The sequence below is a fragment of the Stenella coeruleoalba genome, assembly GCF_951394435.1.
Source record: "Stenella coeruleoalba genome assembly, chromosome: 5".
Taxonomy (NCBI): Eukaryota; Metazoa; Chordata; class Mammalia; order Artiodactyla; family Delphinidae; genus Stenella; species Stenella coeruleoalba.
In genome coordinates, this window is record NC_137150.1 from 95,708,066 (window position 1) to 95,726,300 (window position 18,235).

At 36.3% G+C, this 18,235-nt stretch overlaps 1 protein-coding gene across 3 annotated transcripts in view; it reads right to left on the reverse strand.

Annotated features, from left to right (window-relative positions):
* Nucleotides 1-9,661: 9,661 nt before the first annotated feature.
* CEP97 (centrosomal protein 97) overlaps nt 9,662-18,235 on the reverse strand; it is a 28,663-nt gene continuing 20,089 nt past the window's right edge. For all 3 annotated transcript variants that reach the window (XM_079923293.1, XM_079923292.1, XM_079923291.1), the window contains 2 exons: nt 15,906-15,981; nt 9,662-14,663 (listed from right to left, as the gene is read on the reverse strand). In XM_079923293.1, coding sequence (XP_079779419.1) covers nt 13,959-14,663; nt 15,906-15,981 — 781 coding nt within the window. In that variant the 3' untranslated portion in view covers nt 9,662-13,958. The remainder of the gene's footprint in view (nt 14,664-15,905; nt 15,982-18,235) is intronic.

The window sequence follows — 18,235 nt, forward strand, 5'->3', positions numbered from 1 at the left end:
GGAGCACAGGCTCTAGACACGTGGGCTTCAGCAGTTGCAGCGTGTGGGCTCAGTAGTTGCAGTGCACGGGCTCTAGGGCTCATGAGCTTCAGTAGTTGTGGTGCACAGTCTCAGTAGTTGTGGCGCACGGGCTTAGTTGCTCCATGACATGTGGGATCTGTGTAGGCTGCGGTCCTCTGACCCCCGAGGCCCTCCTGGTTCACTCATTCCTAGGCTCCTAACTTTTACCATGGGCCCTTGTTATCTGGACCTGTTCCCCCTGGTCACCAGTCTCCCCTCAGATATCCACAGGGTATCATGCAGCTGCATCCATGGGTAAGAGACCTTGCACCCTGCCTGTTGGGTAGCCCAAGGGATGCACAAAGGTCAGCCTGAGGCTGCACAATCCCCTCCCCAAGGCAGTAGGATTCATTACTTCCACTTTGGCCAGATTAGGCTGCTCAGTCTTCTCTGATAAACTGTGAATTTTCTCCACTGCGTCATCCAGTGGCTGTTCTGTCATCCTTCCCTGTGCTGCCAGAGCACATGGCCTGAGCCTCTCTTTGGTCCTTATCACAGGCTGCCCTGTGTTATTGTCCATGTTCTGACCTAGCCTAGGCCTCTGCTAGGCTGTGAACTCCTTGAGGGCCAAGTTTGTCTGACTCCTTTCTGCATCCTTTTTACCTTGAATCACGACAACTTATTTATAAATATATTTTTCTATTATATTCTGAATTCCCTGCAAGTAAGGACTGTGTCCGATTCCTCTCTTTGTCCACTGCACCCGGCACAGGGCCTGGCACAGAGTAGACAACAGTAAAGTTATGCTGAATGAACAAAGGAGCCAAAGGCCCTTGGCCTTCTGGAGCTGAGAGGCCAGAGCAAGTTTCCCCAAGGGAGAAGCAAGTTGTGTCCCTCTGTGGCTTGCACTCTCAGCCTGCTGAATACTCCTAAATGAGTCTTCTCTGTGGGGGCCTGTATCCAGGCCAGTCACAGTACTTCCTGGGAATGACCTGCTCTCTGGCTTGAGCTTGGTCCTGCCTGGATGTCCCAGGATCACAGCCCAGGTCTAAAGCCGAGCCTTGACCTAGGGTTCTCATTTCACTGGCATTTCCCCTCTGTCCCTATTTGGATTTTCTGTAACTGACCGCCTCCAGGGAGATGCTGGGGCTCAGCGTGTTTGAGCGTGCCTTGGCTCTGTGCTACCATGTGCTATAAATGATATCTGTACTGTAAGAACTACCATGACTCTTTGAAACAAGGAAGATGAATAAAGAGCTTTATTCTGATGGCAATAAATAAATAAATAACCTGGTTTCAAGACTTAGTGTAAAGCTATAGTAATCAATATAGTGTAGTACTGATATAAACAAATAAATAATGGAATAGAATAGAATCTAGTTATATTTTAAAAACAAACTCATGGAAAAGGAGATCAGATTTGCAGTTACCAGAGGTGGGAAGTCAGGGGAGGGGGTGTTGGATAAAGATGGTCTAGTTATAAAATAAATAAGTACCAGGGAGGTAATGTGAACACAGCTGTATGTTATGTACGGAAGTGGTTAAAGGAGTCAATCTTGAGTTCTTATCACAAGGAAAAAATTTTTTTCTTGAAGTTTGTGTCTATATGGATGTTCACCAAACTTATTGTGACAATCATTTCACGATAAATGTTAAGTCAAATTCTTATGCTGTATACCTTAAACTTATACAGTGTTATATGTCAATTATATTTCAATAAAACTGGGAAAAAAATTTTTCCAGACAAACAAAAGGTGTGTGAGTTCATCCCCACGAGACCTGCCTTACCAGAAATAGCAAAGAGTATTCTTCAAGCAGAAACAAAAAGATGCTGACATCGTAAAAACATGAATGTGTAAAGCTCACTGGTAATGCTATAGTCAAAATAAGATTCTCTAATATTTCAATGTTGTTGTGTAATTTACTTACAACTGTAGTTTAAAAGTTAAAAAGGAGGGAATTCCCTGGTGGTCCAGTGTTTAGGACTCAGCACATTCACTGCCATGGCCTGGGTTCAATCCCTGGTCAGGGAAATAAGATCCCAGAAGTTGAGTGGTGCAGCCAAAAAAAAAAAAAAGTGAAAAAGGAAATGTACTAAAAATGACCATAATGACAAAACAAAAAGACAATCCACTGAATGGGAGAAAATATTTGCAAATGATATGACCAATAAGGGATTAATATCCAACTCAACATCAAAAAACAAACAAACAAACCAATTAAAACATGGGCAGAAGAACTGAATAGACATTTTTCCAAAGAGGAGATGCAGATGGCCAACAGGCATATAAAAAGATGCTCAAGGTCACTAATCATCAGAGAAATAAAACCACAATGAGATTATCACCTCTCAGCTGTCAGAATGGGTATCATCAAAAAGAACACAAACAACAAACGATAGTGAGGATATGGAGAAAAGGGAACCCTCCTACACTGTTGGTGAGAATGTAAATTGGTGCAGCCACTGTGGAAAACAGTACGGAGGTTTCTCAAAACACTAAAAATAGAACAACCATATGACCCAGCAATTCCACTCCTGGGTATATATCTGAAAAAAACAAAAACACTAATTCGAAAAGATACATGCACCCCAATGTTCATAGCAGCATTATTTACAATTGCAAAGATACAGAAGCAACCTAAGTGTCCATCAACAGATAAATGGATAAAGAAGAAGTTTATATATACATACACACACACACACACACACACACACACACACACACTGGAATACTTAGCCATAAAAAATGAAATTTTGCCATTTACAGCAACATGGATGGACTTGGAGGGCATTATGTTAAGTGAAATAAGTCAGACAAAGAAAGATATATACTGTATGATATCGCTTATATATGGAATCTAAAAAATACAACAAACTAAGTGAATATAACAAAAAAGAAGCAGATTCACAGAGAACAATCTAGTGGCTCCCAGTGGGGAGAGGGAAGGTGGGAGGGGCAATATAGGGGTAGGGGATTAAGAGGTACAAACTATTAGGTATAAAATAAGCCACAGGATACTGTACAACATGGGGAATATAGCAAATATTTTATAATAACTATAAATGAAATATAACCTTTAAAAATTGTGAATCACTATATTGTACACCTGCAACTTATATAATATTGTATATCAACTATACATCAATAAAAAATTAAGTAAATTTTAAAAATAAATAAATGAAAAAGAATGCATTACTAAAAATGATAATGGTAACTTAATCCAGAAAAAAATTCAGAATATTTAAATTCTCATGGTTAGAGAAAATTAAAAATTAAAATTTAAACTTATATGCATATATTGTTACAGATAAGCATGATATGATGATCAACAAAATATTTTCAAACACAAAATATATTATTCTAGGATAAATATCTTTGGGAGTATAGTGGAATAGAAATATGAGTTAATAAAAAAGGAACAATGGAAATTTTCTAATTCTTATGAAAGAGTGTATTAATGTATTTTAAATGGATTATGGTAGTTATAAAATTATAGCATTTGATTTCTCATGAGACATTTAGAAAAATGTTATAATAATTTCATTTTTAAATGTCAATTCTTACAATGTGCCAGAAATTAAATGCTTTGTAACAAAAAAAAAAATACAAAAACCGTAACTACCAAAATTTCTTATTGGATATACAATGTTAAAAATGTATCATCAATAACCTAAATGTGAGGTTACCTAAAAGTATACTAAAAGTATAAAGTTTCTATATGCTATCAAAATGATTATCAGCTTACAACAGAATGTTAAAAATATAAGACACTTTATGTAAGCTTCATAGTAATCACACACAAAAGAAAAACTGTAGTAAACACAAAAAAGATTACAATAAAGGAGTTAAAGCACACCACCACAAAAAAAGTCATCAAATCACAAAGGAAGATAGAAAGACGAAGCAAGGAAAAAAGAATCTACAAAACAGTTAGAAAACAATTAATAAAATGGCAATAAGTCCTTACCTATCAATAATAACTTTAAATATAAATGGTTTAATTCTCTAATCAAAAGACAGAGAATGGGGCTTCCCTGGTGGTCCAGTGGTTAAGACTCCACGCTTCCACTGCAGGGGGCACAGGTTCAATCTCTGGTCGGGGAAGTTCCACATGCCACGAGGTGCAGCCAAAAAAAAAAGACCAAGAATGGCTGAATGGATTAAAAAACGAGATTCAATGACATGCTGCTTACAAGAGACTCACTTTAGTTTTGAGGACACACACAGTGTGAAGGAATGGAAAAAGATATTTCAAGCAAATGGTAACCAAAAGAAAGCACAAGTAGCTATACTTAAGACAAAATAGACTTTAAGATAAAAATGGTCAAAAGAGACAAAGAAGTTCATTATATGATGATAAAGGGGTCAATTCATCACCAAGACATAACTGTAATTAATATTTATGCATCTAACTTCGTGGTACCTAAATATATAAAGCAAATACAAACAGAACTAAAAAGAGAAATAAAGAATAGTACAATAATAGTTGGAAATTTTAATACTCTACTCTGAACAATGGATAAATCATCCATGGAAAGAATCAATAAGGAAACAGCAGATTTGAACAACACTATAGACCAAATAGATCTAACAGACATAGAGAACATTCCATCCAACAGTGACAGAACACACGTTCTTCTCAAGTGCACATGGAACATTTTCTAGGATAGATCGTACGTTAGGTCACAAAACAATTCTCAACAAATTAAATAAGGTAGAAATTATATCAAGTATTTTTTCCAACCACAGTGAAATGAAACTAGAAATCAAGCACAGGAGTAAAGCTGGAAAATTCACAAATATATAGAAATTAAACAACACACTCCTGAAAAGGTACATTAAAAAATATCTTGAGACAAATGAAAATGAAAAGGCAAAATACCAAAACTTATTACAACTGATACCACACAAATACAAAGGATCATAGAGACTAAAATGAACAATTATACACCAACAAATTAGACAACCTAGAAGAAATGGAGAAATTCCTAGAAACATAAAATCTAGCAGGAGTGAATTAAGAAGACATCTGAGAAGACCAAAAATGAGTAAGGAGATTGAATCAGTAATCAAAAACCTCCCAACAAAGAAAAGTCTAGGACCAGATGGTTTCACTGGTGAATTCTATCAAACATTTAAATAATTAATTCCAATCCTTCTCAAACTCTTCCAAAAAGTTGAAGAAGAGAAGACACTCCTAAGCTCACTTTATGAAGCCAGCTTTGTGCTGATACCAAATCCAGATAAGAATACAAGCAAAGAAAACTACAGGCCAATATCCCTAATGAATATAGGTGAAAATTTCCTCAACAAAATACCAGCAAACTGAATTCAAAAGTACAATAAGAGGATCATACACCATGCAAGGATGATCTTTCAACAAACACAAATATATATAATTTATATATAATAGATATTTATTTATATATTACATAAATATTACATAAATATAATTATATAACATACAACTATATAATATGTATGTATATATACCTGACATTATTATAATTATATATTATTAAATAATTATATGTATTATATAATGTATAATATATAATTACATGATATATGCAAATATATAATTTATATATACTATATAATTTAAAATACAAATATAAGAGATTTCCCTGGTGGTCCAGTGGTTAAGACTCTGCACTTCCACTGCAGGGGGCATGGGTTTGACCACTGGTCGGGGAACTAAGATCCTGCATGCTGCACACCGTGGCCAAAAAAATAAAAATAGAATAGAATAAAATACAAATATGATACTTCACGTTTATATATACAGTTGACCCTTGAACAACACGGGTTTAGACTGCATACGTCCGTCCACTTATACACAGGATTTTTACAATAAATACATACTGCAGTATTACGCAATCCTCAGTTAGTTGAACCCTCCGAGGTGGAACTGTGGATACAAAGGGCTGACTGTAAAGTTATACCAGGATTTTTGCCGTTGCAGGGGGGTTGGCACCTCTAACTCCTGTGTTGTTCAAGTGTCAACTGTATATAATAATTATATATTACATATGATATACATAATAATTATATATAAATATATACAAATATATATTATATATATAAACATATATAATATATAATTTAAAATATAAATGTGATACATCACATTAATAGAATGATAGACAAAAATCAGATGATCATTTAAGCAGAAAAAGCAGTTGACAAAATCAACATCTATTCATGACAAAAAACTCTCAACCAACTGAGTATAAAAGGAATATACCTCAGGACTTCCCTGGTGGGGCAGTGGTTAAGAATCTGCCTGCCAATGAAAGGGACTCGGGCTTGAGCTCTTGTCCTGGAAGATCCCACATGCCAGAGCAACTAAGCCCGTGCACCACAACTACTGAGCCTGCTCTCTAGAGCCCGTGAGCCACAACTACTGAGCCCACGTGCTGCAACTACTGAAGGCTGCATGCCTAGAGCCTGTGCTCCACAACAAGAGAAGCCACCATGATGAGAAGCCCACGCATTGCAACAAAGATTAGCCCATGCTCACCGCAACTGAAGAAAGCCCACATGCAGCAAGGAAGACCCAATGCAGCCAAAAATTAAATAAATTAATTAATTTATTTTTAAAAAAGGAACATACCTCAACATAATAAATGCTACGTATGACAAGCCCATATCCAACATCATACTCAATAGTGAAAAGCTCAAAGCTTTTCCTCTAACATCAGGAATAAGGGTGCCCACTCTCACCACTCCTATTCAACATAATACTGAAGTCCTAGCCAACGCAATCATGCAAGAAAAAGGAAAAAAAAAGTATCCAAATCAGGAAAAAGTAAAACAGTCTGTTTGCAGATGACATTATCCTATACAAAAAAAAAAAAAACCCTAAAGATGCTACCAAAAAGCCATTAGAACTAATCAATGAATACAAGTGAAAAGTTGCAGGATACAAAATCAATATACAAAAATCAGCTGCATTTCTATACACTAATAACAAACTCTCTGAAAAAGAAAAAAACAATCCCATCACAATAGCATCAAAAACAATACAATGGGGCTCCCCTGGTGGCGCAGTGGTTGGGAGTCTGCCTGCCGATGCAGGGGACACGGGTTCGTGCCCCGGTCCGGGAGGATCCCGCATGCCACAGAGCAGCTGGGCCCGTGAGCCATGGCTGGAGCCTGTGCTCTGCAACGGGAGAGGCCACAACAGAGAGAGGCCTGCATACCGCAAAAAAAAAAAAAAAAAAATACGATGGTGTGTTAGTTTTTGCTGTAAAGCAAAGTGAATCAACTACACACATACATACACTTTGGAATAAATTTAACCAAGGAGGTGAACTTCTTTACACTGGAAACTGTAAGGACTTCCCTGGTGGCACAGTGGTTAAGAATCTGCCTGCCAATGCAGGGGACACAGGTTCAAGCCCTGGTCTGGGAAGATCCCACATGCCGTGGAGCAACTAAGCCTGTGTGCCACAACTACTGAGCCTGCACTCTAGAGCCTGTGAGCCACAACTACTAAGCCCACATGCCACAACTACTGAAGCCTGTGTGCCTAGAGCCTGTGCTCCACAACAAGAGAAGCCACCATAATGAGAAGCCTATGCACCGCAATGAAGAGTAGCTTCCACTCGCCGCAACTAGAGAAAGCCCATGCGCAGCAACAAAGACCCAATGCAGCCAGAAATTTAAAAAATTAAAAAAAAAAGAAACTGTAAGACATTGATGAAAGAACTTGAGGAAGACACAAATAAATGGAAAGATATCCTGTGTTCATAGATTAGAAGGTTAATATTGTTAAACATCTAAATTACCCAGAGCCATCTATAGATTGCAATCCCTAACGAGATTCCAATGGCATCATTTTACAGAAGTAGAAAAAACAATCCTAAAAGTCATATGGAACGACAAAAGAACCCAAAAAGCCAAAACTGAGAAAAAAGAACAAAGTAGGAGGCATCACACTTCCTGATTACAAAGCGATAGTAATCAAAACAGTATGGCACTGGCATAAAAACAGACACATAGACCAATGGAACAGAAGTGAGAGCCCAGAAATAAACCTTTGCATATACAGTCGACTAATATTTGACAAGAGCCAAGAATACTCAATTGGGAAAGGATAGTCTCTTCAATAAATGATGTTGGGAAAACTGGATATCCATATGCCAAAGAATGAAACCAGACCCCTATCTTATGCCACTCACAAAAATTAACTCAAAATGAGATTTAAACATAAGACATGATACCATAAAACTCTTTGACAACTGCTAAGAGAATAGATCTTAGAAGTTCTCAACACATACACACACACACAAAATTGTAACTGTGAGATAATGGATATGTTAGCTAACCTTATTGTGATAAACATTGTACACCTTAAACTTACACAATGTTGTATGTCAAGTATTTCTCAATAAAACTAGAAGAAAAATTTTAATAAAGTTGGAAAAAAACTCAAAAACACATCATAGCAAATACATACAATGGAATACGACTCAACAATAAAAAAGAATAAACTATCAGGTGAATCGCTAAATAATTATGCTGAGTAAAAGAAACCAAAGCAGAAGGAAGGGTTATGAAATGATTTATCTTTCAGGGGTGATAAATATGTTCATTTTCTTGACTGTTGTGATGGTGTTATGGGCATGTGTCAAATGTATCAGTGTCCACTTTAAATATATGCAGTTCATTTTATGTCAATTATATTTCAATAAAGAATTTTTTTTAATTTTAAGGTATATATATCATCTTTTATTTCCTGCTCTAATCAATTTTTAACTAAACAACTGTATTATTGTGCTTAGGATGCCATAATAAAATTCCACTGATTGGGCTTCCCTGGTAGCACAGTGGTTGAGAGTCCGCCTGCCGATGCAGGGGGCGTGGGTTCGTGCCCCGGTTCGGGAAGATCCCACATGCTGCAGAGCGGCTGGGCCCGTGAGCCATGGACGCTGAGCCTGCGTGTCCGGAGCCTGTGCTCCGCAACGGGAGAGGCCACAACAGTGAGAGGCCCGCGTACCGCTTAAAAAAAAAAAAAAAAATTCCACTGATTGAGTGACTTAAAACAACATAAATTTGTTTTCTCGTATTTCTGGAGGCTGGAGTCCAAGATCAAGGTGCCAGCAGGTTTGGTGTCTGATGAGACCTCTCTTCCTGGCTTGCAAATGGCTGCCTTCTTGCTGTGTCCTCCAATGCCCTTTCTTCTAGGCATGATGCCCATACAATTTCTTGTGCCTCTTCCTCTTCTTACAGGGATACCAGTCCTATTGGATTACGGCCCCATCCTTATGACCTCATTTAACCTTAATTACCTCTTTAAAGTCCTTACCTCCAAATGCAATCACTTTGGGGGTTAGGGCTTCAACATATGAATTTGGGGCGGGGGGATACAATTCAGTCCATAACACCAACCAACTACAGTCCTAACTGTGTCAAATGAGAAGGCTTCTGCTATATTTACTCCCTCCCTCCCTAACACTTTCAGCACCCACTGTTTCAACAGCAACTGGCAGTGTCACCTATGCTCTTTGAGGGATATCTGCTCTTCTCTACCCAGAGAATTCCAGTAAGTATCCTGGAAATAATGAAATTTATACCAAACTAAATTAGCATTCCTTTCATACGGCTAGGATTGTTTTACGGTAAATTCACTTATATAACAATACTCTGGACCTTCCTTAGAATTTGTATCTAGCTGTCCAGTGGTTATGACTCCATGCTTCCACTGCAAGGGGCACGGGTTCAATCCCTGGTCAGGGAACTAAGATCCCACATGCCACGCAGTACAGCCAAAAAAAAAAAAAAAAAAAAAACTATCTGCAATATGTTCTGAATTTTATTTAATTACCCAATAATTACAAGCACAATGAATAACAACCATTACTACTAATCACTATAATAAACAGATGAATCACTCAAACAAATGTACAAACTTTTTATTTAGAATTAGAGACTCAAACACAAATTAAATAAGTATAATATAAATTAAGCCTTCATAAAACAATCCACAACCACTTTAAATCATCTACTATTTCTACAATAAAATTAAAGAGAAATCTAAAAATAGTGAAAAATCATATTATTTTTAAACTCATACTGTCAACATTAAAATTATTACAAAACATTCAAAGAAATTTAATTAGAAAATGAACAAAGCCACTATAGAGTGATTCCTGCTATCCACTAAAATGAACTAAGGAATTAAATTATAGTATGATTTCTACTCATACACAAATTAAAAGCACTTTATTTTTAAAAGACAGTTAATTATCTGTTTCTCTCCAAGGCTGTGAGAACTACTCTGTTTACTTGACTTTTAAATTTAATATGGCACAATAGGTTTGATCAATGAAAACAGTATCACTAAAAATGTTTAGAATATTCCTTACAGACCTTTTCTGCTTTATTTCATAAATGAGGGGGTCACATATTTAAAAGTTAAAATATTATAATAAATATTCCTCAATAAGGTATGTGGCAAAATAAAAATATATATTAAACAATTACTTTTCATTTATAAGTGGGAAATTGATCAGACTTATTTTATATTTTCCCTTTTTATGTCTTAATTGTCCAGAAAAAAAATTTTTTTATATTTTATGTTATTGTTATAAATCCAACTCTAAGAATTGATGCCCAAAAAACGACCAAGGGAGATAGTATGATATCTTCAGTCCATGTTGTTTCTGAAAATACTTATTAAAAGTGGAAATAGATCTGTCTTAAGTAGATAACAGAAAAATACACTATTATGGTATTTGTATATTTAAAATAATCTAAAACAAAAGAAAAGAAAAATCCACACTCAAGAATTCAAGAATAAAGTATTCTGCATACATATTAATAACTGTGTGGCTAAATATTTTCCTAAAAACATGCATATTATAAGGCCTTTTATAATTGAATTTATAAAAACCAAACTGTATTGTTTATATATCAACTGTCATGATTGAAGCTTTCTGCACACCAGGAGAGTTAAAACTTTAAATCTGTTATTCTGTAAAACTGAAGATGAAATATAATCAAACTAGCTTTTCACTAGAAAATTTTATATATCTCAGCAATCTGTTATACTTCTTGTCATCAAAAAATAGACTCCAAGATGCAGTTATTCTTTCAAAATGTTAGTTTCTACTGCGTTACTCTTTAAGAACCATTTTAATCAAATCACATTTCTTGGAGAAAATTCACTTAGGGTTCTGAATGAATCAGTTGTTTTCTACAAGCAACTCTGCCTTGAGTGGTAGAGTTCTAGCTCTCTTAGAAGTATTTTTTGTCTTTCAAAGAGAATGAAAAATATGTAGAGACTTTCTTACTCACTTACTAAATGTAAAGAATAATAGAAAGTATATAATAAAATTTTGGAATACAATAACGTTTAAGTTTCCACAGTTTTTTTTCTATAAACTAGCTATAACCTCAGAAAAGTCATCGAAGTTCTCTGTGCTTTAGTTTCATCTTTAAAACAAAGAGATTAGAATAGACAATCCCTAAGGTTCCTTACAATTCTCACATGGTATGATTCTGAAGGAATATTTAATTGATATATTGAATGTCCAAAAATCAAGAGAACTGAACTAAAATAGCACAGCTGAACTAAACCTCTCCTATTAGAAAAACACAAAGATTGTGTTAAAGCTCAACTTCTCAAACCTTACTAGGCCCATTCCCTCTTCAGCCACACCAATGAATAGCCCAGAGTTAAGACCAAATATCTTAGTTAAATAAATTATTTTAATTACAGTGTGCCAGCCAGGTCTAGGTTGGGAGTATAGTTTACATTATTTTCATCCTATTTACATTCAAGATAATCTGTACAGTTAAGGTTGGGGGGCTACTTAATATTCTTGCACTTCAAAACCAGTGAAGTTAAATACAGCAGAGTATTAGTCATTATCATATTCTGTCAATTTCAAAATAAAAGTATGTTGAATACCATTTATGGGCTAGAAAAATAACACAAAGGTAAAAAAGAAAATCTTGCTGACAAATGCTGATGTTCAAATGAATTCAGTTGTGTTTTGCCATTTCTCAAAAAAAGAGAAGAGGGAGGAGCTGTCAGGAGAAACCTACTTAGGTAATACTGAACCACGACATTTCAGAAGCTTTTATGAGAAATTAATGTACCATGAAGCAGCACTTTGGTACTAGTGCAGTGCAAGTTGGTTTTCCTTTGTCTAACTATGGGCAGCAAATGAGGCACTTAACTGTAAAATAGAAAAATAGGGTAGATTTAAGAAGAAAATTCAAAACCATTCATAAAAGGTAATTAGCATTATTCAAAAAGTTTAAAATTCTACTTTTATTTAACATGCGTTCAATGTTATACATGCTTTGCTAGGGAAAATTCTTTGAATGTAAGACTGCTATTTTGTTTATGAGACAGAAAATATTTCCTTTGCAAGAGATTCTGGATTTCTGAGAATGAAATCCAAGTCTTCTCAACCTGAGTGCTACATATTTATAAACCGAGAAAAATGCATCTTACCCATACTGGAGAAATGTTTCTAACCATCAACAAAGTATAACATGTGATCCCTGACTTTATTCTTGGAAGGACCAGCTTTTATTTTATATAACTTCAAAGAAGGGGACCTAGTGACTGTAACTGAATAATGAATACATATTTAGCACCTAAATTTAGAGAACAGTTAAGTATTGCCATAGTTTTAAATCACTGTACGTCCATAGATTGGGGGGAAGTCAGATATGTGTTGTTCAATGATATCAGAACATTCTCAAAGATTAAAACATCAAGCTTCCAAAAATTATCCTTGATTTGCGAATGCATCTATCTATAATATTCAAACACAATATTATCATTTCTTCCTGGAGTTACAGACATATATTCTTTTAATAAGTAAAGAAATAAATGAGGTTTATTTTTTCTTTACCACCATTAAACTGTCTTCTGAATGCGGCACTTTTTCAGAGATTTAGATAGAAAATAGTCCTTAAAAAAATGTCTTTCATATTCTACCATTGGTATTATTTTAAATGTTCTTTTCTATGAGGCAGAGATCAAGAGTGAAGTAAATGATCATGGGTCTCTGCTGAAAAACATAAGCAAATATAAAGCAGGAACAAAGAAAACGAACATTAATTTCTGGCAATATATTGGCACATAAGTGCTTATCTAAGGGGTAAAAAAAATCACTAAATGAAAAGATAATGAATGTTTGCTGTGACATTATTCCAAGTGAATGGAGCCTATACCTAAGAGAAATAGTCTTGTGTTGCCTCTTTAAATAAGCTTGACTTTAATTCTGGATGGAACACTTTGCTTCATATGTTAAAACTGATACATGGCATTAACTAAAGTTTTCCGTGAGACAATCTAATCATTCCCACTGAAAAATCATATAATCTTACCTCTTCTCCCTATTCTCTTACAAGAAGGCTTCTCTTGACTCATAAGGGAGGAAAAAGGCTTAAAAACACATGTTCTTACTCCAAGGAGGATGGCAAATTTCAGTAGTTCACAATCCTTACATTTGTCATTTATGTTCACTGTAACCAACTGCATTCCTCACTACATAATTAATTTCCTCACATACAGAAGAATTAAAATTCTCTTATTTATATCTTTAAGGTAAAATTTTCTATCTTCTTTAAGGTATTCTAGTTTATTTATTTATTTATTTTTTAACATCTTTATTGGGTCTAGTTTATTTTTGAAAGGAAATGAATACATAAAAACACAGGAACACTGTTGATTCAATTTAGTTGTTAATAAAGGGCATGTGGCTTTCAATATGAATATTGTTTGATACATTACAGCTTAAGTAAAAAGCTAACTAAGTCAAAATGAAGATTCAGCTTAGTACCTAAGATGTGCAAAATGTGAGACAAGAATATAAATTCCATATAAATAGTAACAAAATTGGGAGAAATATTCTTCTTTCCCAAAAAAAGCCAACTGAAAATATTCTTAAATTAAGTGGACTTCTGCTTCCCAAACAACAAGACATGCTACACAATAATACCAACGTGCAATACCTGAAATGTAGAATTACATTCTGACTGCTGCCCTTGAACTTCTGCATTTAATTCACAATTCTCTGGTGTCTGATTGATTTCATCTTGCAAAGTAGGAGATATGCCATGAGTGTCATCTACAGAAGCACTGTCAGACAAGACATCTAACTTTTCAGGGGAACGAGCTATGTGAAGCTTACTATCTCCCGTCCCTTCATCAAAATGTGTCCTCTCATCAGCATCATCTAGCTGTTGAACTGAAGTTAGATACTGTTCAAGCAGACTATTATCCTGCTCATTGTTTGAGCTTTCCTTACTCCATTCACCATGCTCTTCACTAACATCCCCTATATCTGACTCTTTGCCATATTTGACTGTGTCAATGGAATTCCCCATTATGGAACTTTCACTACCTTCTGTGGAACTTTTTTCAAAATCCAAAGGATCCTGTAAACAGTGAACTTGTTCTGTTAAGGAGGAATGAAAACCAGAGTCTGGGAATTCTGGTAAGGATTTCTCTTGAGAAGCTTCATCAGGAGCAATGAACCAATCAGAGTTTTGATCAGAAGAGGGCTCCTGACTTTGGGTGAATAATGGAGGGTTAGATGGCACCAGAGTACTTGATATGGGAGGAACATCAGGACGGCAGGAACTTAGATGCTGGTCCACCGTCTGCTGCCAAGCTTGTAGAGACCTTACCTATAAACCAAAGGATATAGTTTTACTACAAAATATAAATCATGCCTGTTTTACAACTGTCCTTTGAGCTTTCTTCCCCAACACTCATGAAGTTGGTAAATGGCAGATGGCATAACTGGAGTTAGAAACGACCTGACTCCTCTTATCCTTTCCATAGCACCCCCAGCCTAGACCTGGCTGGCACAAGTGGTTCACGTCCTTGGTAATAAAAGGTCCTTACCAGCAGAGCAGGGATGGGCCAAAGCAATTCTCTTCCTACTACTGGAAAAATAATCAGAAGCACAATAGCACATGTATAGCTGACTAAGGGGTAAATAAGGTACTCGATAAGATACACTTAAGTCTATCAAATAAGACAGACTAGAGCCTATTAATATGAGTAGATTCACTAAAATAGAAGTCTCATTTTAGATACCCATTTGGGATAAGAGTTTTTAAAAACTAACAATATAGTATATACAACTCTAAAATACCTAAAAATACCCCAAGTTCTTGATAATATGCTTTTACACTTTTAAAGTATAATTAAAATCTCAGAATTTTACTGTAAAATCTGCAACAAGAAAGCAATATAAGAATTTTTTAGTTTCCCTTTGACCATCCTCCAAGGTAATCACTGATAGCAGGTTAATATGTAGGCTTCCAGACCTTTTACTATGTATTTTCAAATATAATATAGGTAAAATCCTATTATAACAAATTTGTTTATAAAAATACTTCCAAGGGATTATTATCAAGAAGTATTTGTTGGGATACAATAATAGTAAAACCAATGTTTTAGGGAACTGTCCCTAAAGTGTGCTACTACAGGATTCAAACTCTCTCCCTGGAAGTCATGTGTACCTTTTAGGACATGCATATTATAGCCATCACACACTATTTCAATCACTTTTCATTCAAATAGTCTCAAAAGATAAAACAAGATAGTTACATGAAACTTCAAATTGGGCTTTTTATTTCTACTAGAAAATTATAACAATATCCCTCAATTTAGTACTTTCCTTCAGTGTTATAGTTCTTTATCTCTCTGGTCAAAATTATGAAAATATTTTTCTTCAGACTAAATAAAATGTAACAAAATTCACTGCCCTAGTTCAGAGTTAGTGGCAAGGAACACAAACCACATCCTTAACCTTGAGAAAGGGTGCTTACTTTTTACCTGTAACTACTCTATGATTATCTCAGGAAATCTAGAATTTTTCTTTGTTCACACAGTAGGTAATTCAGCAGGAGGGAGCTTACCTGGTTCCAAAGGAATCTGACAGCCTCTTCTTGTACAAATTTTTTAATACGTTCTTCATCTCTTTCTTTTCGTAATCTACAATAATTCAAACTCCATTACTGATACAAGAAACGGTGCTTTGAATTGTACTTCTTGTTATGACGAATAAACACATACGTTGTAAAGAGATGAATATTCTAATAACAGTCCTTTCCACTTTTAGAATATCTAAGTGAAACTTTAGTTTTAAGCTATGACTCAACATAGAAGCCAAATAAGATGTGACTGAAATTCAGATTATACTGGTTCTACAAAGGACTGCCAGTAATGAAAAATAAAATATTAAATGGCTCTTTATCTGGCCTCAATTTCCCAGCCAAACACACCAAAGGGGCAGGAGCTGCAGAAAGGATCAGGACCACAGCTTGAAACACCCTCTTCTAAGAGACCAGTAGGACTAATCACATCAAATTTCACATCCCTGTTTGCCTCCTGACATACTCTTTGCTGTCAACAGACCTTCCCCTCATTCATTAAAGTTTTCACTCTGCGCTCACTGCCCCCCTCTCTGTACTTAAACTAATCAGAAACCTAAGGTTCTCTTAGCTGTCCATTATCTCTTAAACTGTCACCCCATTCTGTTCTGAACCTCTGATCTACTTTCTCTAGCCCCCCCAAAGCCCTCCTACTGTGCCATGTGGGATTCCTGAATTATAATCAGCAAACTCCCATATATACTCAACCTCTGTAGCTCTCTCAAGTGGCAGCTACTTTTTTCACTCATACATCAGGGCCAGAACTTTGCTTCTCACTGCTGTTTACAAATGAGTCTTAACCTTCCTCCTTCAAGAACTCCAGCCATCCTGCTAAATTTCCCAAAACTCTTTTTCAAGTACTGACATCCCATTATCGACCCCCACTCACTGAAGGCTCAGCACTAGTCTTTTTCTCTGCCCTGTTCCCCTTGTCATTTCTGGAGCTCTTGACATTCACATGGATGCTCTATCTAACAATAATCCACCCCCATCACTCATCCTCAGTCCCACTCTAGACGCAAGCATTTTTTTTTAACATATTTATTGGAGCATAATTGCTTTACAATGTTGTATTAGCTTCTGCTGTATAACAAAGTGAATCAGCTATACATATACATATATCCCCATATCTCCTCCCTCTTGTGCCTTCCTCCCACCCTCCCTAACCCACCCCTCTAGGTGGACACAAAGCACCGAGCTGATCTCCCCGTGCTATGCAGCTGCTTCCCACTAGCTATCTATTCTACATTTGGCAGTGTATTAGACCCAAGCATTTTGACTACACCATTTTTGAAAATGATTTCAAGCACCAACACAAACCACTACGTCCAATCCTCCCAGTTCACTTGTTCTTGCCATAATCTGCAACAACCTGGACGACCAATCTTCATCTATGACCACCAAACAAATGACCCCTTTCTCTTGTCTTTCCTTCTACCTCCTTTAAATTCTGAGATCCAGCATTATAATCATTCCCCTCCCAAATGTCATCAGCTCCCTTGCCCTTCCCTCTCTCCCCTACCATGTTCACCTGGAAAAGAACCCACTCCTGGCTGAACCATGTCCAAAATCAGAATGGAACAGCTGAGAGTTGTTGATGAAAATCATACAGTCTGACCTATCGTTTTGCACTTTAAGTTTTTCCTCACCCTGTCCAGTTATCCTCCTCCATTCCGCTTATAAGTTCACTTTTAAGATGAACCCACACCTCATACCTCTCTTAAACCTCCCACATCCTCACCCCTCTCCTCACTTCCAAGTGCTGACCACATCTTGTATATTATTGGAAAAGGAGAAACAACCATCAGACAGGACTTCCCTATCCCACCATCAAACCTACCACCTTACCTGCTCCTGTTCCTACTTCAGGCTACTCCCTCTACTTGTGCACTGGACCTCTTCTTCTCTCACCTTCTCAAGAACTTCCATCCTGCACTTCTTCTTTCTTTGCTCTGCACCATCAGTTCTTCCTTCCTTATAGAATCATTTCCATCAACACATAAACCTGCTCTATATCTCCCATCTTTAAAAAAGAATCTTCCTAAGTCCAGATCCTCCTCTGTCAACCACCTACTCTCTTCTCTTCCTCACATCAACACTTCCCAAAAGTTGGCTACCCTCACTCTTCACCTCTCATTCACTACTCAATCCTTTCCAAACCGCCTTCATCCCACTACTCACTGAAGCTGCTCTGAAGAAGCTCATTGGGCAGGAAGAGGTTAACTCAACAGGACTGGGGTGTTTGAACCCTGCACATTCTAAAGACAGGACTAGTCTTGACCAGCTCCTGAGAGATAACCTTCAAGCCCTTGGAA